The sequence below is a fragment of the Haliaeetus albicilla genome, chromosome 4 (genome assembly GCF_947461875.1).
Source record: "Haliaeetus albicilla chromosome 4, bHalAlb1.1, whole genome shotgun sequence".
Classification (NCBI taxonomy): Eukaryota; Metazoa; Chordata; class Aves; order Accipitriformes; family Accipitridae; genus Haliaeetus; species Haliaeetus albicilla.
The window spans coordinates 33,384,219-33,407,790 of NC_091486.1; the positions used below are offsets into that span (position 1 = coordinate 33,384,219).

General features: G+C 36.9%; 1 protein-coding gene across 1 annotated transcript in view; it reads left to right on the forward strand.

Annotated features, from left to right (window-relative positions):
• Positions 1 to 2,287: 2,287 nt before the first annotated feature.
• The window catches only part of DNAH7 (dynein axonemal heavy chain 7), a 115,714-nt gene continuing 94,429 nt past the window's right edge, over positions 2,288 to 23,572 (forward strand). The window contains exons 1-14 of the mRNA XM_069781866.1: positions 2,288 to 2,398; positions 6,487 to 6,552; positions 7,022 to 7,130; positions 7,229 to 7,382; positions 7,726 to 7,819; positions 9,073 to 9,253; positions 10,134 to 10,209; positions 12,211 to 12,336; positions 13,784 to 13,903; positions 15,412 to 15,595; positions 17,053 to 17,232; positions 18,240 to 18,515; positions 20,072 to 20,199; positions 20,378 to 20,456. Of these exons, the coding sequence (XP_069637967.1) occupies positions 2,384 to 2,398; positions 6,487 to 6,552; positions 7,022 to 7,130; positions 7,229 to 7,382; positions 7,726 to 7,819; positions 9,073 to 9,253; positions 10,134 to 10,209; positions 12,211 to 12,336; positions 13,784 to 13,903; positions 15,412 to 15,595; positions 17,053 to 17,232; positions 18,240 to 18,515; positions 20,072 to 20,199; positions 20,378 to 20,456 (1,788 nt within the window). The 5' untranslated portion in view covers positions 2,288 to 2,383. The remainder of the gene's footprint in view (positions 2,399 to 6,486; positions 6,553 to 7,021; positions 7,131 to 7,228; positions 7,383 to 7,725; positions 7,820 to 9,072; positions 9,254 to 10,133; positions 10,210 to 12,210; positions 12,337 to 13,783; positions 13,904 to 15,411; positions 15,596 to 17,052; positions 17,233 to 18,239; positions 18,516 to 20,071; positions 20,200 to 20,377; positions 20,457 to 23,572) is intronic.

Here is a 23,572-nt window from a genome sequence, read left to right on the forward strand (position 1 = left end):
CTAAACCTTTTCTTAAATAACAGTTATGGACTGCATGATACTGAATGTCTATGTTCTGTTGACTTGGCTGGTAATGGATTTTTTTCTGTCTGCTCTATTTTTTTAATTGCTTTTAGTTCAGTTCTAAAACAGATGCTGAGGAGTACTTAATATTTGTGTGTACTCCCTTCTTCTCTTCATCCTTTCACCATTTTATTCTTTTGATCTTATTTTTATCTCTGAAGTTAGATTTAGATTGTTTTGTTAGGTAGGGGATTTCAGATGAAGTGAGATGTTAACGAAACAAAGGAAGGCAAAAAACGGAGTTTTAAACCATTTTTTTTTCTGTTGTGTCCTCCTGTGGCCTTGGAAATGCTGATTAAAATCAGCTGGTATTTCATTTATGTAAAAAAAATTGTATTTAACTGGTCACTGCAGGAAAAGAATGAAATGTGGGGAAAAAAGGGAAAAAGAATAAACAGCAACATAGCAGTTCTTAGTTCTCTGTAAGAAGAAAGTTTGTATGATAATGAAAAATACTATATACACAAGAATTGATTTTCTCTATAATGTTCCTCCTGTTAGCAACCTAACTGTGTCTTTCCTCCTCTGCAGAGTACAAGCAGGTGTGCTATTTCTGGTTTCCTAATTGGATACTGAAAAAACAAAATGTCACTTTGTAGCAAAGGGAATGCAACCCCCAACAGTATATGGCAATGTGCACTGGACATACTACTGCCTTCTGTAGATATAGTTTCTAGTAGTTGAATGATTCAGTATTAAAGAGAAATAGCAAGGATTTCCCTTTGCATGTTTTCCAGCTAGACTGTTATATATTATAGCCAGTACAGCGTACAGCTTGTTTGAATCTCCCTAAGATATGTTGAGTATGAGTGTATTTCTCATTTCAAAATCAAACCCAGGCTTTGGTACTGTTTTAGAAAATGCACTGGGAATTCCAAGTGATGTTGAATTTTCTACAGCTGGACAAAGCGAAAATACCCTACTGCTTCTTTGCCTGTGGTATTTTAACAAAGGGGCTTTTACATTTAAAACTCGGTATATAGACTCTTATAACACTTTTTGTACAGTTCACAAGGTTGGTTACAGGCCTGAATCAGTACTCATTTATAGGGATTTTCCAGCAGGCTAACTCCACTGTAAACTGTTGTGCTACCTTTTATGTGTTGCTGTGAAAACATAACAAATGCTCTCATTTGAAATCCACAAACTACCTAACATGGCAACAGCTGTTTCAGATCCCACTGCAATCCAAATCTGGTCACAGTAAAGTGTTAGACGTCACACCAACCATACCAGTAGTTTATTTAGATTGGTCAAAGCATCAGATTCATAATGCAGGGAACACCCATTGACTACCATTGAAACTAAAAGAGAATTCTATTTATATTTTCTTGTGTTCTTTAATTTGCTGATGGGGCGGGCGGGGCAGGTTGTTTAAATCCTATGTCTGTTGTGCACAAGATGGGCTGATGCATGATGTGGCACCTGAAAAATCTTTGGTTGCTGTTGTGGTTTGGGCACTCCAGTTCAGTCATTGGAGCTTATTAATGATTTTGCAAGCACAGCTGAGGTCTTTTGCATGTTCAGTTGGAGCACATGTCTGGCTGCTTTGCCTGAAGACAAGCACCTGCATTCACTTACTGAGACACATCAGTTAATTTAAAAGGTAAGAAGAAATACCTGCCTAAACAGCGGCAAATGGTACATGCTCCTCAAAGCAATTTTAACTATCCTTATTTTCCTGAAATTGGGAGGCCTCGTATCAAGCGTTTCCTACTGGAAGACAATCTCAGTGAACTAACAGCAAAGCTGAAATTCAGCTTGCCGTAGCTGCAAATGTATTGCAACAGCTTAAATACAAACATCACAGGTTGTCGTTTATCAGCGAGTAAATTGCACGTCTTCAGTCAGCAACACCTGAGCAGGTAGCCTTGCTGAAACTTCAGGGTCCTTCACCAGGTGCAGCTGTGGCTTTGCTGGCTAACTGGATGGCGGGAAGCCAGCTGTTCCTTGGCCTCAAGTTCCGGACGTTTCTCCCTCGTCCTGCCCTGCAGCAGAGTCTGGGGGAGGTCTTCGCAAGACCGCAAGTTTTCTGCCGCTCAGAGAACGCGTTACGAGCCGGGAGACCGGCGGAGCAGCTGCCCCTGGCCGTGCTGCGTTCGGCTGCAGCCGGCCGGCAGCGACACCTCTCTGCCGGGCCGAGCCGCTCCTCGCCGCTCCTCGCCGCTCCTCGCCGCTCCTCGCCGCTCCTCGCCCCCGCCCGTTGGGATTCGCTGTGCGCGCGGCCAGGGGCGGCGGCGGCCAACGGCCGCGCTCGCGCTCGGTGCTGCTAGGTAACGGCGTCCTCCCAAGGCGGCAACGCCGCCTCGCCCGCGCAGACATGGGCAGCGAGCAGGTACTGGGGTCTGAGGGGGAGCGGCGGGAGCCCCGAGGCCGAGCTGTGCCCGCCCGCTCCGCCTTCTTCAGCCCGGAACCGACAGCATCTGCCCCGGCTCTGGCAGGCGGGGGCTGGGCGTCCCGTGGTGGCCCCCGCCTTGGTTTGGGGGGGGGCTGTGGGGCAGGACTGGGTGCCGGGGAGCAGCGGGCTGGCTGAGGAGAGAGAGGTGCCTGGGCAGCGCTGGCTGTTCGCGGGGCAGAGAGCAGAACGCTCGGGTGCACCTGGCTACCGGAGGGGGTTGCTTCTGATCTGAAAAGTGTTGTTTTTCTTTTAAAACTTAACTAACAAGCTTGAATTAAGCTCCTGAGGTCACGTTTTTTGCCCCTGACACTTAAATGCTTGCGCTCTGTAAGCGGAGACCTGGTGAGGCAGCCGTGTTTGCTGAGAAAGGCTTTAGTACGCTGTCCCATTAGTTGCAGGCTGGTTGTGACTGATATCCTCCAGAAAAATTAAACTGTGCTGTGAACTCCTTAAGTCAGGTTTTTAGAAGCAGTGTAGTTCTTGCAGCGGCCTAGATTTCCTTTAATTACTTTAGCAGTGCAAATTTAAACAGACCTTTTTGATTTGGGCTGCTGTTTCTGCAGTGTTTTCAGAGAGAGTAACTCTCTCCTAAAGGTATCCCATTATAAACCACAGAAATTAATTGTAGTCTTTAGCTTGGTACAAAACATTACGTCATAAGCCCTCTCCCCATTTTGGTTGTTTGGGGTTATTTTTTTTTGTTTTTTAAAGTTCAAGCATGGAGAGATTTGAATTAATTCAGTTTATTTCCAGAACTGCAGGAAGCTTAAATGCTGAAGACAAATGCCAATAGAAGCTTTTAGCTATGAATGTGGTTTTAAATCACTGGGCATTAACCAATAGTAACTTGTAGTATTTCTCTAGTGGCCTGATTGGGTTGTAGTTGGTTAATGTAATTATAAGGCAGAGTCTGCCCTCTTAAATCATGTTGTTCTCCTGTTAGTAAGTCAATCCCGTTCATTCAGTCTCTTTTGGTTTTGATGTCTTCATTCAGATTTGTTTTCCTCTAATGAAATGTGTGAGAGATTTAAAGTGAAGTAATTCAGTAACTTCCTTCAGTGAATTAAAAGTTCACCAATTTTTTCTTGGGTGTGTTTCTTCTTGAGGTGCACATTAGAGGGTGTGAATTGGCTGCTCATAACTATCTCACTGTCCAGGGCTCTCTTTTTAGTACATCTTATTGCCAGTAGTAAGTTTGCAGTATAATATTTTAAAATATTGGCACTGTCTTCAGTGGAACTAATTTCAACACTGAGTACCAGCAGCTCAGAGGTATAAGTTGTCGTGCTGAATTCTATGTTTTTCAACAAAACAAAGTCTAAACAGAACAGTGTAATATTGTGTATGAAGACAAGGTATAGTCTCAGTCTTTTTTGTAGCCCTATTATTTGTAAAAATACCCAGGTTTCTGTTACTTGTTTCTAACCAGGAATCTAAGAATTAAGGCTGTGGACCTTGTCACTAAGAGAAATAAATAATACTCTTCTAGGAATTCAAACCCATTTTCTCTTATAGAAAAGATTTTTATTTTTTTTTCCTCCCATCCATTCCCTTCAGAGGGTAGTAGATAGCATTCACCAATAGCTTTAGAATCTGGACTAGAGAAACAATGAGCTTTACATTTTAGTCTCATTATGCAAGATATGGAGAAGAAAGAGCCTGTCTATACACAAAGTTCAGAGCCACCTAAGGTGACTTTGCCTGAGCCAGCTCCAGTGCAGCAGCTGTAAAGCTGTTGACAAACCAGAGTCCATCAGATCACTACTGGGATGGTTAGGGGACTGGAGCACTTGGTGTATGAAGAGAGCCTGAGGGAAATGTATGTGTTCAGCTTGGAGAAGAGAAGGGGGTGGAGGAATGTAGTTACTGTCTCCCAGTGCCTGAACAAGAGAGAAAATGGTGCCGGATTCCTCTTGGTGCTGTGCAGCAGCAGGAAGAGATGCAACGCTCTCAACTTGCAGGGAGGGAAATTCTGACTAGGCATAAGGATGACATTCTTTACAGTGAGATGATTGAGCAGGGGAGAAGGTTGCCCAGAGAGGCAGTGGCTTTAGAGAACTTCAGATCTCAACTGGACAAGGCCCTGTGCAATCTGACCTAACTTTTTGTAGTTAGTACTGCTTTGAGAAGGAGAGCGGATAATCAGAGGCCCTTTTCGGCCTATTTTTTTCTGTGATTCTATCATAGCATGTTTGTATAGACCTGTGTCCAAACCAGTCCAAACCCTGTCCATAGGCTACACTGCATCCTGTAGGCTTATTGGCTTGGTAAGCAGTGGTTTTATGATGCAGTGCAGATACGCTATTAGGAGATGTATTCATGCTAGTATTAGAACAGACTGGTAGCTGTTAACAAGGTCTGTGTTAAGAATCTTTTTGCAGTTGAGTATGTTAGACTACAGAGAAATAAATGGCTTCGTATTTTCCCAGTAGAGTTACAATTACCAGACAAAAAGCAGGTTTGTCATGTAAATCTTTCTGTATTGGTTATAATACTGTTTTTCCCTCATTTATGCTGAAATAAGTTCATCATCTGTGTCACTGCAGACCATGAGGTTGGTATAGGCATTAAAATTTCGAGGTGTGAAAAATCTTGCACATGGACCATGCCTAACTGAAAGACAGACTGGCGAGAGCATTAAATGAGGGACTGAAAGAGATATGTGGTTCTTGTGGCAAAGTCTTCAGTCACCTTTTCTGTGATTGCCAAAAAGCTAGATTAAAAATATAAAAATTGGCCTGCTTGGTGTTTAGAGTACTCTAATTCACCAGGCATGTGTTTAATCTCATTAGGGGAGAGAAAGGGGGATAAATCTCATGTTCATTGAAAGAGTAGTGCTGTTGATTTTGAAACAAGATACTTAAAACATTTTGTTGTATGGCTCACTTGCAGCTACTGGTAGTCAAGTTGTTTATCCCCATCATGTTCAGGGGAAGGACTCCCTAGAGCTGGAATGAGTTTGCTCCCCTTTCACAAGTTGGACCACAAATTAGTTTATGAAGAGATTGGTAACAACTGCTAATGTATGTCTATAGATATTTTATCACTGACAAATTCCTGTATTTTGAAGGAGGTTTTCTTCAGAGCCTGATTCGATTTTTGCCTTGGGAATTGCCAGAGTTTATCCTTGACTGCAAAATTCATGTAAATATTTAAATGCCAAAAACTTGTGTGAGTTCTACACCACAGCAGCTGTATTGCAAATGATAGCCAACCTGCCTTGTTTAAAGTTAGCTTGGGTATGTCTACAAAAACTTTCTGTGCTTTGTGTTTCCTCTGTTACAGCCTTTGCAGAAGACAGAAAGCAGAAAGAGCATAGACATGCAGTATTGCTGCAAGTGCAGCTGCATGGAAAGAGGTGGTGTGGGTAGTGCCAGGGGTATTGGCACTGGTGTGAAACAGAGGAGAAATAGAATAGCCAAAGGCAGTTCTGTTAGAGCCAATTTTAAATAATTTTACAACTAGATTGTCTCGTTTGTTTATAGGAAGGTGCTGTACCTTGCTAAAATGTGCTAGCCAGAGTCCTGGGCATGGTCAGAGGGTGCTTTTGGACAGACAGCTTTGATGTCTGATGCTAAGGCATCAGTGTTGTGGAAAAGCGGAGAATACTGGATGCTTTTAAATGAAAGTGTATGGGTTAGAAAAAAAGGACCATTTTGTGTTTTAAAAAATGTTGACTGAAGAATGGGAATAAAAAATTTAATTTTTTAATTTGTATTATTTCATGGTATCTTGTAATGCTTTAATGTATATCTTGGCAAAAAGGTAACATAAATGCTTCCCAGCCTAAACTTAATTTTTCAGAGCTGTGATTTTTTCAAAGGCATTTGAGAAAGTTGAATTCTACATGGAAACACTCTAGGAAGAATAAGGGAAGTGACATGAAACTGTAGGTGTAAAAATTATTATATAAGAGATAAAAACGGAATTATAGCTAGATGACATGTTTAAGTACTTCTGGAAGTCTAATATTAGTAGTAATTTGAATGTCTAGTTGTCATTTTCCTTTTCTTTTTTTTCTCAAGCCCAGTCCAAGTGGCCAAGGGGAGTTGGCAAAGAGAACAGAGAACTTATTACCACAGTTGTCTCAGGTAGTTGCGTTGGCTTTTTTTTTTGTAAGCTTTCATTTTCAAGTATGTGTGACAGCATGCTTATGTAAAGACCATGGTTCTCATTCAAATATATGCTGAGGTGTATATTCTCTCTCTCTGCACTGTGTATGTATATTATATCTGTATGTGGAGCATTGTTTATATTTCAGTATTTGGAAAACATTGGAAGTGGAATATCTGAACAAGTTTGAAAATATTTAAGTAAGTATAAAACTAGAGAGTTTGCAAATATTACATATAAGTTTAACATGCTTATCTCTAATGGTCTGGATATTTAGAATTTGAGGGCAACGTAATAGTAGTAGTTTATTGTATGATTTTTATGCTGCCTTATTCCGGCTGTATATTAGGCTACAGTTTCTTTGATTTACTATATTGAAGAAGTCTTGAAGTATGTTAGTAGCACCTACAACAAGTGTAAAACTAAAATATAAAATATTTATTCCAGGCAAGGTCTAAACCACTGTGGCAGCAGACTTGTCCTTCATTCCATCTGAGCAAAGAACAGAAAGATGATGAGTCAGATGAGTTTACTGTAAAAAATGAGTATTCACCTGGTAAGGTTAACATTTTTAGTACTACTGAAGAAAACTTCTCAGAAACATGAACATATGTTTAACATTTTTTAAACTTAATTTCATGTATTTTCTGCTAGGAGAATATTTGAAGGTGAGATGCAAGAGACACAAGATACAGGATTCTAGAGATAATGAAGCAGGTGCTGGGCCATCAACTTCTACATTGCAGAGCAGCAGTCATCTGAAAAAAACCCATGAAAGTTTCAGAAGCACTCTTGTTGACATTATACTGTGAGTTTCCTTACCTTTGAATAATGTGGTTTTCCTTTTTGATAGATGAACCAAGTTTTAAATTATTTCAAAATTTTGATGATTGCAAATTGAAAGTATGTATATGAGCATGAACTATATCACCAATTTTAAAAGCTGAACCTTAGCAGGTAAAATACAAACTTGGTCACATGCTTCAGTGTTCTTTTTGAATCAGAATGTCTTGAAATCATTGTAAAGTTTTGCCAGTTCCCTTTTTTTGTTTTGTTTGTTCACAGCTGACGTGTAGAATGGCTATATATTACTTATGCCAGTAAAATGTATCTGAAGAATGTGATGCATACTCTTCATTCTTTTGTCTCAGGCAGGAAGACCTTACTGAAGAACAGCTTCCATCCCTTGACGGAACCCAGCCTCCAAGAGCAGATTCATCTACACCAATAGAAAAAGATATTTTGGTAGCTAAAGACTGTTTTCTACAGTATTAAATGAAATACAGTGCCAGTCATTTATTGTAAATATTGACAAGATGATCGACACAATGAGACATGACTGACAGTAACATATTCTTCCACTATTAGTTTCACACAATATATTATTTATAGTGATACTGTTGAGAATGGAGCATTAGGAATGCATGAATGATTCAAAGAATTGCAGAATGGAATAGTAACTGGAGGATAACCAATGTCAGGAAGTAATAAATGAATCTTTTCTGCACTTGCCTGAAGGTGAGAGTAACTTGCAAGGGACAGTGCACTGCTTAGTCTGAGCAGATAGAATCCATAAGACAGTTCTCTATGGGTTACTCTCATCTAATGGCTAGGATGTTCTTCATTCTCATTCTGGCTTAAGATACCTTGTATGACACAACTGTATACACAATTTTGTGATTTATATATATTTAAAATAGATTAAGTTCATTTGGGGATAAATTGATTGAGATAAGTTAATGTGTTGCTTCCTGACATTGGTAATCTTCCAGTTGATATTCCATTTTGCATGTCTTTGAATGTGGGCTGATATGTTTCTTCATCTGTTTCCCTTAATGCTCTGAAGTTTTGTTAATCAGACTTCACATACCCGTTTAAATGCTGATATACAAGCAGATGTACTTATTTGTGGTTATACATTCATATTCTGAGCAATGCATTAGCTCTATGTTTAGCTCTATGTTGCATATCAACATGAAACTCTGCAGAATGCATGGCTTTCTTTTTGAATATATGGTCCAGTCTGAGAGCTAATTGATAATAATGGTGGCACTGGAATGATGAGATAGATGAATATATATTGAAAATTTATTTAAGGAAAAGGTTGGTAATGGACAATGCAAAGGAGAGGTATCTCACCAGAACTGTAAAAGCAAAACCAAAGCAAAAGCCAGATTTCTATGAGATATGTCCATTCTTCAATGAAATTTTTGTTATTTAGCTCTTATCAGAGAAATGGAATGAGGCTTATGCCACTATATCCCATTTTTCTCTCTCAACAGCTTTTTATCGTTATTCTACCCACTAGTGTTCAGCAGGCTGATGAAGGTATTTACATCAGCTGTAGTGATGTGTATGTAATTTACAACATAAATCAGTACTTAGTACTAATTACATTTATTTTTACTAAATAAGCCGATATCTCTAGCTAAACCTGTAGTAGGAATGACTATCTAGTACCGGACTTAACTGATGCATCTTATTCTTTTATCCCGCAGAAATACTACTATTACATTCACCATGGAATTGATACAGCAAATGTGGCCCCAATGGATGAATCATGGCTAGACCACATCTTAGCTTTAATTCCACAACATCTGAAAGTACTTGATGAACGTATACATTCACTGACTGATGAAATGAAAGAAGACTATCTTCTGAGTGTAAAAAAGGCTATAGGTAGATTTCTAGGAGTTTACTTGCATTTTCCTCTAAGTTGCTAATATTCAGAAGTGTTCATTGTTGAGTGCGGTTCACTGCTGAGAGCTACCATTGTGGAAGAGTGGTATGAAAGTGCTCTCCTGGATGTTTAAGGCACATTTTAATAAAAAGAATACTCACGTTTTCTTATCCTTGTAATGACCAAAGATGATAGTCATTATTTTTGATCTTTCAACACTTTTTAAAAACATTGGTTTATTTTATAAATCCCTATTTAATAGTATAGCTTTCTCCTAAATCAATTTTCATGTGTATCTAGATAAAACTGTTCATCTCAATGAGTTGTAAGTTCGGACATTTTTGTTGAGCCTTAAAGGTGCTGGAGCATGTCCAAAAAAGAGCAATGAAGCTAGTGAAAGGTCTAGAGAACAAGTCCTATGAGAAGCAGCTGAGGAAACTGGGGTTGTTTAGTCTGGAGAAAAGGAGGCTCAGGGGAAACCTTACTGCTCTCTACAACTACCTGAAAGGAGGTTGTAGTGAGGTGGGTGTCAGTCTCTTCTCCCAAATAACAAGTGATGGGGCAAGAGGAAACAGTCTCAAATTGTACCAGGGGAGGTTTAGATTGGATATTAGAAAAAAGTTCTTCACCAAAAGAGTTGTCAAGCATTGGAACAGGCTGCTCAGGGAACTAGTGGAGTCACCATCCCTGGAGGTATTTAAAAGACATGTAGATGCAGTGCTTAGGGACATGGTTTGGTGGTGGACTTGGCAGTGTTAGGTTAACAGTTGGACTTGATGTTCTTAAGGGTCTTTTCCAACATAAATGATTCTATGATTCTATTCCTTTGCTAAGCCTATTTTGGCTTTTCTATTTTTTTTTTTTAAATGCTTTTTTCAGTTGACTTTGTTTTAAGAGACACCAGGGAAACAGATGAAGACAAGAAAGAAGATTTTCTTCTACCTCATCGTGCAGAGTAAGAAAATATATTTATTTAAAGACACTGACTAGAGAACAGTGGGGTAGAATAGCATGTATAAGGATCAGTCTTAATAGTGGTAGTCAGTGTCAGCTGTGAATAAGACTTAGTTATTAGTTATGTAAATTCAATTAATGATTATACAGCATCTTTGGAAAAATCCTGAAAAATATGCGTCTACCTTGAAAGGTTGATTGGAATTAGTTTTGTTTAGCAGTGCTTGACTGGTAAGAAGTCTCACAATTAATGCCACAGCATTTGATATAGCAGGACAAATGCTTATGTATAAACTGCATTGTAATCAATGGAACAATGTCACGTTCTGCACAGATTTCACTGAAGCTCTGTCTTATTTACAGATTGTGACAGTTTGGCTCAATACATACAGGTTTAAGAATGCAGTAAATACAGACTGGTTTGTTCCTCAGAACAATTGAGCAATATGCAGTATAAACAGTGGTAGATGCCTAGCTTTTCTGGCTGGGTTTTCCAGTATGTAGTAACCTCCATACTGGAGTGGATGGATGTGGCCTTTGTTCAGAGTAATGGACTATCTCCATTCCATTCACACTTGACTTAAAAAGTCTGCAGTCTACTGAAAGAGAGTATAGTGCTACTCCCAAGATTGTACATCTGTCCAGTGTGGATCAGCCTACCTAGTATCAACTTTCCTAGGACATACTTTAATTCTTCCTGAGATGTGAAAGTGAAGAGGTACAGCCAAAAACTGTACAATAAATTTGCCTTGTAGAGGAATGAAATCTTAAAAATGCTGCAGAAACAGAACATTTCCACCAATATCAAACAGGCTCTGTATTGGGGATAGCATTACTGAGTGATTTTAAAAACAGAAAAGTTTTTGTTATAAATAATTTCTGGCCTGTGGCCTGAGGTAGATGCTTTTAGATGTCAAATGGTAGGCATTAGAATGTAATAGAAGGGGTGGTTGTGACAGATGTTACTTAAGAAATTTGCATCTTAAAAAGAGAAGGAACATATGTTGAATTTATTGTTGTTGTTGTATATCCTGGGTAAGAGGTCATCCTACATCTGATTCTTTGTAGATCTTCTATGTCTTCTTAGGAACTGTGTAGGACATCACAGTAGTTTGTATATAAGCTTATGTCACACGCTTACATGCAAACCAAAACTACAAAATTCTCCAGTAGAATAATAATTGGTAAAACAGTTTTATTCCATTAACAGTATTTGAAATATGAAATTTTCTTCTAAAGAACTATGTAAGATAAATATGGAAAAACTTCAAGTTTTTTAACTTCCTGTAGCTACTTTTTCTGTCTCCTATAGAATGCAGATTCACTAAGCAATGGATAAAAATTTTATTTTGTGTCAGATTTTTTTTAAAGGAGTTCATTATGAAAATGAGAACAAAAGAATTACAAATATGTGACAAATTAGCAGAAGTGGTTTTGCTTTTCGTTTGCAACCTAAAGGTTGCAATGCTTAATATTTTATTAGTAAAATCAGACTGTGCCTGTAGAAAAAGACCATTTTTAAAGCAAAAAAAGGCTATGAGTATATAAACCCCCCACCAAAATAGCTTAATGTTTTTAAAAATTTGAAAGTAGACCGAGTTTATGAAAATGCTCTAAATTTATGAGTTTTTACAGATTTGATGCGATGAGCATAAACATAGATATTACTTATTGTAGAAAATTGCATATTAATTGACTAAATACATTATATATGTATAATGATTTTATTACATGCGAAATATAAGGGACCATGAATAGGTTACAGATCTCTTAGGATTTGGCCAATATTTCTCTCACATTATTTCTTTTTATACCATGGTCAATATTTGAAGACTTTTTTTGGAATCCGAATAATGAGCAGAAAGCTAGATGTGTCTCCTGAATTCTGTGCTTTCTGGGATGCGAAACAAGTATCTTAAAGCAAATGTATAAATATTTTGGTTCTTAGCACAGCTACATTCATCCTACTGTTTCTTGTTGGTTTTGTGGTTGGTTTTTTTAGAATAGAAGTAGTGCCAAAACCTTGGAACAAGTCTTTCTTGTCGGCTTGCAGTTACATGAAAGAAAATTTGCACGCAATAAATCCTTCAATGCTTGCTCTTTTGAACTTATGGGAGACCTCATTTAAGTAAGTGTTACCTATATCTTTTAGGTTTCAGCTTTTCAATGATCAGAATCTATGTAGGGAAATAACGGATGGTGACATCTTAAGATTTCCAAGCTGCCCTATTGAATTTGAGACCGCTACAATGTATTTGCATGTGTTCCCTCTAACTTTATGGTTTGAAGAGTTTTTGCCACCTGTTCCTCTGTAGAGGCCAAGCTTTCTTATCTGTACTTCCCCAAAAATCACACAGAATGCTTTGCCATCCTCATTTCCTTTGGTATCTAGGCAGTTTTAAGCAAGAAGCTACACGTGAAAGTTGAATAGTTTAGCTGTTCTGTACTTGGTTTTCTTTAGAGCTTGGGTGAAGTGCCATCTGCACCTGGAAATTTGTGATTTTGGTTTTTTTGTTTGGTTTTTTTTCTACAGCATGTTCACTGACACTTTGATTTGAGACACCATGTTCCTTGTACAGGAAGGCTCCAGAATGGAGCTGCTATGATCTCATCTTCTCTAAGCTCTCCCTTTTTAAAAATTTTCTCTTTGTTATCTTACAGACTCTGGCAAGCTGCCTGCTTCTGACATGTTTGAAAAATAATTTATTTTTGGATATGACTTCCATTTTTTAAATAGTCTTTCTTGCTTTTAATATAGCCACTTAATCTCTATTTAAATTTGACACTTTTTTCCCGTCTTTCTCAGGTCAAGAATATTCAAAACAGTCTCTCTCCCTAGAAGAGAATGGTTGCTGTCTTGCCTAGCAGGGCACTTAGGCTTTTTCCTCTTATCTGATTAACAAGGGAAAAAGGCATTGGAAGGGCTATTATTTTCTGCTTCCCAGAGTAGACCAAACTGCTTGCTTATATCTTGACTGGTGATACAAAAGAGAATGAACTGACCTGTCCAGGCCAGGTGCTGTAACAAGTTGCAGGGAGTGGTTTTTTTTGTTTGGGTGTCCCCCCCCCCAAATTTTTGTTGTATCTGCTAAGTAGGAGACAAAATTCAGCCAATGTCTTAAAAATATAAAAACTGAAAATTATTTTGAAGCTAGGTTTAGATGGTTAGTTATTTTTTTACATTGTTCTATAATATTTGTAAAAACCCATCCAGTCCTAGAAAGGAATGCAATTTAACATATTCAGAATTTTTAATGTTTGATACTACATACAATGAGTAACATATACATAAACTCTGATTCTGAAAATAGTTATTAATGTGCTCAAATGTAGTAATTACTACTTCAATTTAAGACCACGCATACAGACAGTACTGCAGTGCTTATATTTGGTTGTTCTGAAACCATAGAAGCTAATTTCTGAAAATAACATTATTTTTAAGTGTTTAAAATAGGTTTAAAAACCCTTTATGTTTGAAATGTGAAATATGAAAAAAAGTTTTATGGAAACAAAAGAATAAAAAACAAGATACAGTGAATATGCTCCTAAAATGTTTATATTATGTTCTGTTTCAGAAATTTACGCCTTCTTGATACAGAAATATTTCAAAATAAACACAAAGCTGAGGACCTCTCGTTTTTCCGGAATAAAGTTATGAAGGAAATTGGAAAATCCAAAGTGATTCTATCTAAGAAGTATGATCAACTGTATCCATATTTTTTCAGTTACAGGGAAATCTTTAACTTTTTCTTCAGCAGTTTTTGAAACTCTGAACTTTCTGGAGAGAGAAGGAAGGACCCGTTTTAATAATACATATTAAAGAAAGAGATGTGGTGGTATGAAATTCTTTGAGGCCTATGAACGAAAACTGCTGTGTAAATATTGAGCACGTTATCATGATATGTGAAGTTTTCTTATTCTGAATTTTGGTGTGACATATTTTGCTCACTTCCTAGAGGGACATTAACTGTATATGTGTTCTAGTCTGTTAGGACAAAAGCTTTTATTTTGTGGACTCATTTGTACTGGATAAATGAGAAAATACAGTGTTGCTACTGTCAACAATTTATGACATTTTAGAATATAAACTGTGATGTAACTTAAATAATAAGACTTGCTCCATCCCTGCTTCACACAAGGGAAATGTCTCATTGATAGGAAGATTAACCTAGTATCGCTTCAGTAACAGTATCTCTATAGAACATCTATTGATGACTTTGGAATTTCAGTTTATATATTCTCAGTTTTATAGGTGCTTCTGAGAGCAGAGTTGCTTGAAAAATGCATTAATGACATCTGTTGACTTTAGAATTTATCACTAACATTTTCAAAAGTAAAGTGTTTGGTTATCATAATGTTTGTATATTCAGTCTAAGATATTTTAAAAGAAGAAAAGCAGTTTTCTTGGTAGTGCACTCAGTGTGCTGCAGTTAAGTTTTCAAATAAAGCATCAAAATTGCTAGGTCTTTTTTAGATATTTGTGGCCAAACTCTTTTGTCTGTATGCATCTGATCTTCCTTTAAGCAATAATGCTTGATTCCTGCAGTTATGTATTACTGCATTTTTACTATTTCAGGTTTTAATTAAATAAAACTATAATCTCAAATACTTGTTTTTTCCTGCTATTAACCTTGAAGGATTTTATTTCCGTACTTGTCTATGATTCTGTTATGTATTGCCTTTACTGTTTTTTAGATGTATTTCTTCCCGACCTCGAAGATACCTTTCTGCTCTTAATTGAAGGCTGCACACTTCTGGGCTTTCTTCCTATTTCCTAGCAATGCCAGAGCCAATTTCATTTTGGTTAAGGGCAGTGGGCAGAATTCCCTTTGGATTGCTTTCACATGTTAACAACTACTGAGGTTACAAGGATGCATAATGAAGTGCACAACCCCTGGGACTTAAGTGTGCTGCTTTCTGGCCTGATAAATAGGAGATCAAAGCAAGATAGCAAATTTGTCTATCATAATATCTTATATTTTAAATATGGTTCCATAATAATAGATAACATTTTCAGAGACATGATTCCTTAGAATTTAAAGATACTACCATATGACCTACCTAAGTTAAACTATAGTTTCCCAAGTACACTGCAGCAGCTTTTGACTGTGTGTAATATAAGCATTTATAGCAATTAGGTTAAAACCACAGGTTTATTAATGCTATTCACTTGAAAAACTTAAATATATTGTATTCTTTTAAGGTGGCTTCCAGAAGTGCAGAAAATCTTTTACCAAGGTAATAAACGAAAACAAGTACCCAGCAATGCCAGCATCACTAAATTAAAGTCTTTCTTCGCTTGTGCTGCCACTTTAATGACTCATCAACTACAACAGTTACTTTTACATTCAGTTGAAGACTTTACAGATTTAATTGCTCAACCTGCAGTAAGTAGTCTTTCATATGCATGCTAGCAGCATTGTTTATCCATGTACATACAATTTGCTTCCTGTTGATTTTGCTTCTTTTGAAAAAAATAATAGAAAAGAAAGTATGAACTCTGGTGGCATCTGCTTTCTGGAAAAAAAGGAATAATATTTTAGGAAGGCATTATTTATTAAGTAGAGTTAAAATAACTTTTTTCTTTTGGTCATGTAAGAAGGGAAATATCAACATATTTTAAATCTGGTATCCTCAAGAACACACTGCAGTCACTTAGACATACAGTAGAAATGTTTGCATCTTGCAGTAGTGGTCTGTCTCTGTAATACCCATCTGTGAAGATGCCTTATTTTCTCTCTGCTATTAGTAGGTGTCTACTACATGCTTTGGCAGAATAGTTCCTCGGGGCGGGGGGAAGTAAGGAGGAGTTTCTCTTTTGCACTCACATAATGTCTATTGTAGAGGTAAATATTTCTCGTTGATATTTGATGTCTTGGAGTGCAACTGGATCTTTGTTCAGCTTTTTGTTAATACAGCCTTGCCATCAAATAGCCACAGAACTCTGGCTGCAGATAATATTGATGAAAAAACATGCAGAGAATGTAAGGAAGTAAGGAATCGTGTTGTGGAAGTAGAGTGTATATTTTTCATTTCTACTCCCCTGTAATTGCATGTATGCTTCTGAGTTAAGTGAGCTTTGATGTCTACAGTACTATTTTCTGTTATTATTAGTAATAGGTACATATTTTCTAATCTTATCCTTCCTAGTGGTGATCCTATGCTACCTAGTAGTGATAAAATGCTTCCTCATGTTTCCTAATTAAATTTCTGTGTAGTTAAAGTTAAGAGATATCTGATCCAGATTAAAGATATGATGGAAAATCAAATTATTCCACCAAGGACAAAAACATCTACAAATTTTCATACTGGAATACATGGGAATCCATATGGCAAACATAATCCTTGTAATAGTTTAGTTTTTGTGGATCAGATTCTTTTCCAGCAAATAAAATTGGAAGTAATGGTGGGTTTTTTTTAAGGTTAATAGATTCATAGTGACTGCTCCAGATGATTAATACATGTACTACTGTACACATAATTTATATATTGCTACATTTGTGAGGGCTACTACTGTAAAGCTACTCTGCCTCAGTCTATGCAAACAACTTTATAAAAGTTGTTGGCTGGTGTATAGAGGATGCCTCTTGTGCGTACTAAAAATAACATTGTATTTCATCTTGGTAAGCATCAGTTTATGTGAATTTTATCAGAGACATACTTCCTACTTGCACAAGTATTTTTGTTAGGATTATGGCATGTCACTTGCAATTAAAGTCCTACAATTTAAAAGGCACATGCTGGAGTAATTCTTAATGATCCTTTGACTATTCCTGCATGAGTTAGCTTAACTAATATTTTACTTCCCCCCTTTTTTTTTCTTTCTTTTGTGTGTGTGTGTTAGAATTCAGTCCAAGCCTACAAACAGCCAGGTTTAATCCTGAGGCTAATCCTTGAGAATGATGGTATTAAATTTGAACCTGACTTTAATGACTATGAGGATATATTACTGAATGTTTATACTGTTATGATTCAAGCTGTCAGTGATATACCAAGAGTTGAGACCAAATTATTTTCTAAGTGGGTAAGAAATTACAATACTCATGGGTTTTGTTTTATCATTATATTGCTGCTACATTTAGTTCCTAGGTAGTTAAATGAATAGCCCTATTGTCAGAACTCACATAGTAGTATTATAATACTCTTTCAGGATGTTTGGAACAATTTGGAATAATCTTAATTTTATTCATAAAAGGCCCAATCACTGTTCTCTAAGCAAATAAAAAGCCAAGAATCTACTAGTTAATTTAATTGGTTTAGAATTGCATGTTACTTTCAGTATAGCAGTCTTAGTTTTTAATATGGAGAGAGTGAAAGTAATGCTCTATAGTGCCTCTTGATTGTTTCCCAGAGAGCTGTAGGAGGCGAAGATTTCTTTTTTCCTGGAGGAATATAATTTGCCCTTTCTGTTTAGCACCAACTTGAATTTTAAATAAAGATACTGACCCTCAACATTTTTGTTAATATGCTTGAACACATGACCAAGCAGAAACCTGAGTAGTATGCTATGTTTTATAAAAGCACTAATCAATAACCTGTGAAAAGGCAAATGAGAAGAAGCATCTCAAGCATGTCTAAATGCACAAGAGCAAGGCTTTAGATCTTCTGGGTGTTACAGGAAAGCATTTTCCATATTTCTAATGTTACAGATTTATCAGTTGATAGCAAAATTGAAGTTGTGCCTGTGGTTCAGGAAAAATAAAATAAATGTAGATTAAATTTAAAATTTTTGATAGAATTGTTTTGGGTGGGATAAATGTGTGGACTTTTGAGTTTCTGAATGAAGCAGCTCTGATTTCTTACTTGTTGGAGGCAAACACCCATAAGCTGGGATTCAAAAAAATTTGGGCGTAGAATGTAAATAGCTGTATCTACAAAATTAGGTTTGTAATCAGACTTTAATTAGAAAGATTTTAAAGTAACATTTAATTGATTTTTCTATCTAGTTTATCTTCCATGGCATAACTGAGCTACAGACATAAGTGTAATTTGAAAATGTGTTTGGTTTTTTGTGTGTTTTTTTTTTCAAAGCCAAAAGGTGAGTCCTCATCAACTGTCTTGAAGCCTGTTATCCTAGATGAGATCTTGGATGAACATAAGAAAAGGATCAGAGAAGAAATTATCAAAGAAAGTGCTGCACCTGTGGAGCATCTCAAGCTGTATGATAAGTACAGCTTCCTGATAAACAAACAAGCTGAACAAGATATTGATCAATTCCTGACAGAGGAACATACCTTTGAAGAAATGAAAAGGGAAATGATAAAGTACCAGAAACTTGCTAAGGAAATAAAATATACTTCTAGGAAGGTAAATTATAATAATATTCATAAAGAGATATGGATATCATTTTAATGTTGATTTTGTACTAAGAATGTTGTCAGTCAAAGGTGATGATAATTAGCTGTGAGATAATTGATGTGAAATAAAATTAATTTTTTCAGAAAAAGAGTTTTTCAAGAGTTAGCATTTCTGGGGTATATTTGCTGTACTTAAGTGAGACTTAGTTATTTTTGATAGAAATTGTTTTGGGGCTTCTGAAGAGTATGCTCGTCTTAGTTGTGAAGGAGTAAGAGAAAGTGTGGATCCAGCCACCTCCAAATTCCTTCCAAGCATCTAAGGCAGAGAGGGGATCCTTAACATTGTCCTGGTTTCAGCTGGGATAGAGTTAATTGTCTTCGTAGTAGCTGGTATAGTGCTATATTTTTTGAGTTAGGTATGAGAAGAATGTTGATAACACTGATGTTTTCAGCTGTTGCTAAGTAATGTTTAGACTAAGTCAAGGATTTTTCAGCTTCTCATGCCCAGCCAGCAAGAAGGCTGGAGGGGCACAAGAAGTTGGGAGGGGACACAGCCAGGGCAGCTGACCCAAACTGGCCAACGGGGTATTCCATACCATGTGACATCATGTCCAGTATATAAACTGGGGGAGTGGGGGCAGAGGGGGGGGGGATTGACGCTTGGGGACTAACGGGGCGTCGATCGGTGGGTGGTGAGCAATTGCATTGTGCATCGTTTGTATATTCCAATCCTTTTATTATTACTGTTGTCATTTTATTAGTGTTACTATTATCATTATTAGTTTCTTCTTTTCTGTTCTATTAAACCGTTCTTATCTCAACCCATGGGTTTTGCTGCTTTTCCTGATTTTCTACCCCATCCCACTGGGTGGGGGGGAAGTGAGTGAGCGGCTGCGTGGTTCTTAGTTGCTGACGGGGTTAAACCACAACAAACATGAATCACTTTTTTTGTCCCTGTAAGGATATTCTGTGGTAAGAATCCTTTGTCTGTCTATTCTGAAAAAGAACTTGGAAGGCTAAAGTGGTTTTCCTTAAATCGTTTTTCTCCTAGTATACAGTGCAGTCTTCAGTTCTGGAGAAACTAGTACTTACAGGCCTGTCATGAGGGCCTCTGTGTGTTGAAGTCAAGCTGACTTGCCCGCTAGTTGAAAGCATTGGATTCGGAGACTCGCTGGGAGGCAGAGTCCCTTTTTAATCCTAAGGAATGTCATGTGTCTCTAACAGTGAAGCAAGATTACCACATTTTAGATGTATCTCAAACTCTGTAATTTCACCAGGCAACATTCACTGCTACAGACAGTAGATGCCCTTCTTTTTTTGAGGAAGTAGATTATTTGCAAGGTAAAAAGCAATAGAAGTAAGATTTATATGAAGTTTGATGCGCAGGTGCAGAACAGTTATTTGCAACTGTAGCTTTTTCTTTCCCTTCTTCACTTGAAAGTTTTAAAAGCGTTTTATGGTTTAACTAAATTCCTAGGTGAGATCCCTGACGTTCTGCTTAAGACACTGAGAGAAAATAGGTAAAAGCTATTCAATGTTCTGACAACTGTTGTATTTGTATTGCAGTATCCCTGTCTAGGAATGTTTGAATTGCATTGTGATGAATTAATAAGTGCTTTGGTAAAGCGAGCAGATAATATTTGTGAAAAAGTTATTTCCAAAATGTTCAAAGATCATCAAGACATAAATGCGAGGTAACTCTCAAACTGAAAATGTATATTGAAATGTACTTAATTTTGTTTCCACTGTTGAATTTTTTTAAGCCTTACAGGATATGTTGATCTCATTTTGCTGTTATAAATATATGTGATTTGTCCAAGGATGATTAAAACAAAACACACATGCAAACAGGTTATTTTATGTATTTTTCAGACTATGTGATGAGTTTGAGAGAATATCAGAAAAAGCCCTTACTACTCCATCTAATACACAGGAACTAATGGAACTTAAGGTACTCTTTTCTTTTTTTTTATGAGTCCAAGCAAGAAGTAGCTACCAATATTATTGCTCTGGCCTTAAGCAGTAGCATATGCAAGTTGCCCCCTTCACAGGTATGATTCTGGCCTTGTTAAAGTCAGTGATGCTATACCTGTATCACAAAATTGAAAAGGACAGGTCTTTGGCCATGAGGCTAAATGTCACAGCCTGGCTCTTATACCTGCAGCTAAACTCTTTTCCCCACCAAAATGTCATGGCTGCAACCAATCTGCCCATTTGGAACAGTCCTTTGTCTCTGCTGTCACTTGCCCTATATAGTGACCTTATTGGCATGAATGCTGGCTGTCATGGACAGCTGTCTCCAAAGTGGGGGGTGTGCACCCAGGGGGTGCACAGGATGATCTATTAGAGTACGTGAAGGAAATGGTATTTATTTTTTATCTAAAGAAAGTGAGAAAGAAATTAAGCTTTACCAATATTTAATATACAGATTGATACTGGTGCCCTCACTCAGTCTGTATGTTAGAGGGTCCAGCGTCACATTATGTATGTGAGGTGTTCTGAGGAAAGGGTGGGTGTTCCACAATGCGGAGGGATTCACAGTGGCACCCTTGATTGTTCACTTGATCTCAGCATATTATTATGTATTGCAGTTTGTGTGCCCAGTTAAGTAGATTTATGGATTATGTTATCTAGTTTTAACTAACCTAACCCTCACAAAATGGGCAAATGGCTTAAAAAGATTCCCTCAAAGAAACTGCAAATTGAAGATAATATTAATAATGTGAGCGCAAGTGATCAACAAGAAAATGGCAGAGTTGACACTTCTACCCCTAGTATAAGCTCTTCATCGTCCACATTACAAGGTAAAAATAATGATGGTCTAATCAGATTTGACAAGTTGGCCAAAAAAGTTTGAAATTATCAGGAAGAGTATTTGAAATATGAATTTGCATCTCCTATTGTTTATGATGAACCTCGATGTCTATTGTGCCTTGAGATATTAGTTCATGATAGTATGAAACCATCACACTTAGCGAGACATATAAAAAACTAAGCATCCAGATCATGAAGAGAAACCTCTACGATTTTTTCAGTTAAGTTTCAAGTCATGTGATGCTTAATCCAGTACTCTACAAAATGTAACGATACATGCTTGGAAGACTCAGAAGCCTCTTCTTATTTAATAGTGAAAGAGTAAAAGCCACATACCATTGGGGAAACGCTTGTTCTTCCTGCTGTGGTAAAAATGGCTGAAATACTACATGAGAAACAATATGTTGACAAACTAAAATGCATTTCTTTGTCAGCAAATACTGTTGGAAGGAGCGTGGAAAACATTGCTGAAGGTTTGTAGAAACAAGTATTAGAATGAATTATGCAGTGTGGGAGATTTGCTACGCAGGTGGATGAAAGTACACATTTAACTTAGTTCATGGTATTTGCTAGATTCTGTTTCAATAATGAAATACATGAAGAACTACCTTTTTCTGAGTCACTTAAGGAAAGGTGTATTGGAGAAAAGATTAAATGACTAATTTAATAAAAACAATGCTTTATGGAAAAACTGTTCAAGTGTAATCATTGATAGCATGGCTTCTTTGACCAGAATAAAAAAGGATTCTGGGGTAAGGTTACAGAGGTAGCACCCCACGTGAAATTCATTCACTGCATCATTCATAAGCATGTGATGACAGCAAAGATGTTGGAGCTAGAAGTGCACAAAGTTCTACAGGATGTCATCAATGTGGTTAATTTTATAAAACAAGAACTTTAAGGAGTAGAATCTTCATAATAGTTTGTATTGAGATGGGGTGTAACCATGAAAATCTTTTGTGCTATACAGAGGTTTGCTTGTTATCTTGTGGCAAATTCCTTTAAAAGAGTTGTTGAACTTAAAGATGAGTTATGCATTTTTCTTTTACAAAAAGACAAGTGTTCCTAATTTTGCTGACCTTTTCTGTGATGGTAGGTGGCTGTCAGTAGCATGCTACCTAGCAGATATTTTTTGTAAAATAATGACACTTAGTCTGTCCTTCAAGGTAAAGGTGACATCTTTAGGAATGAATGAAAAATTAACTGCTTTTCACAGGAAAATCATGATATGGAGAGAGCATTTTGAAAATGGATGTTTGGAGATATTTCCATTGTTATTTGATTTTGTTGCTGAAAACTATGTGTGTGTCCCCCTGAAAACTCTGATATTGGTACACTTAAAAAACTTGGAAACAGAATTTTCCAACCTGTTTAAAAAAATCTTACAAAATGTTTCAATGGGTTTTGAATGCATTTGTTAAAAATGCAAGACCCTCTGGTTAGTTTGCAAGCACAACTGAGTGACAGTCAGGGAAAATGGAAATTTACTAGATGAATTTCAACAAAACCCTTTGCATAATTGGTGGATGGGATCATGATTTATAAAGCGCAGCCAATGATGCAATTCTTCCATTTGGATCTATGTATTTTTGAGAGTTTTTTTTCAGCTGACAGCCATTAAAAAGAAGTATTGAAATAAATAGTAGAAGTATAGAACAAGACCTTTGAATCTCTGAATCTCATAGTATTAAACCGAGGTTAATGAAGCGTATTCTATCACATTACTGTCACTAAAAATATTATTAATAATAATATTAGTGAAAGCAAAAAGGGTTCTGTAAAATTAATAAAATTATTTAAAATATTGTTTATTTAATCTTCATTTAATCTTTTTTAATTTCTATTTTTGTGCATGTTTTATTGTGTACATAATATGTTAGTACAGTAATAGGTGTGTGTAATCTGTAAATAAATATACATATATTGGGGGTGGGTGCATGCTTGAAAATTTCTTGCTGATAAGGATGTGTGATCAAGAAAGTTTGGAGTCCACTGCTGTATGGGAGTATGCTAGCAAGCAGTGTGGCTGGCTGGAATGCTGAATGAGCCTGTTGGTAATACAGGTATTTCCTGGAAGTTTTTTCACTGATTTTCAGGAAGCAATGCGTTCGTATAATAATGGCTTGGAATAAGTGCATGGTTTTATTTCTATCCCCATCTAACTAGTGTAAGCAGATAACAAGTAATTTCTGTAGTGTGGGCAACATGCCAGTAGAATTAAATTTAGACTGCATGTTCTTCAGGCTTCTGAAC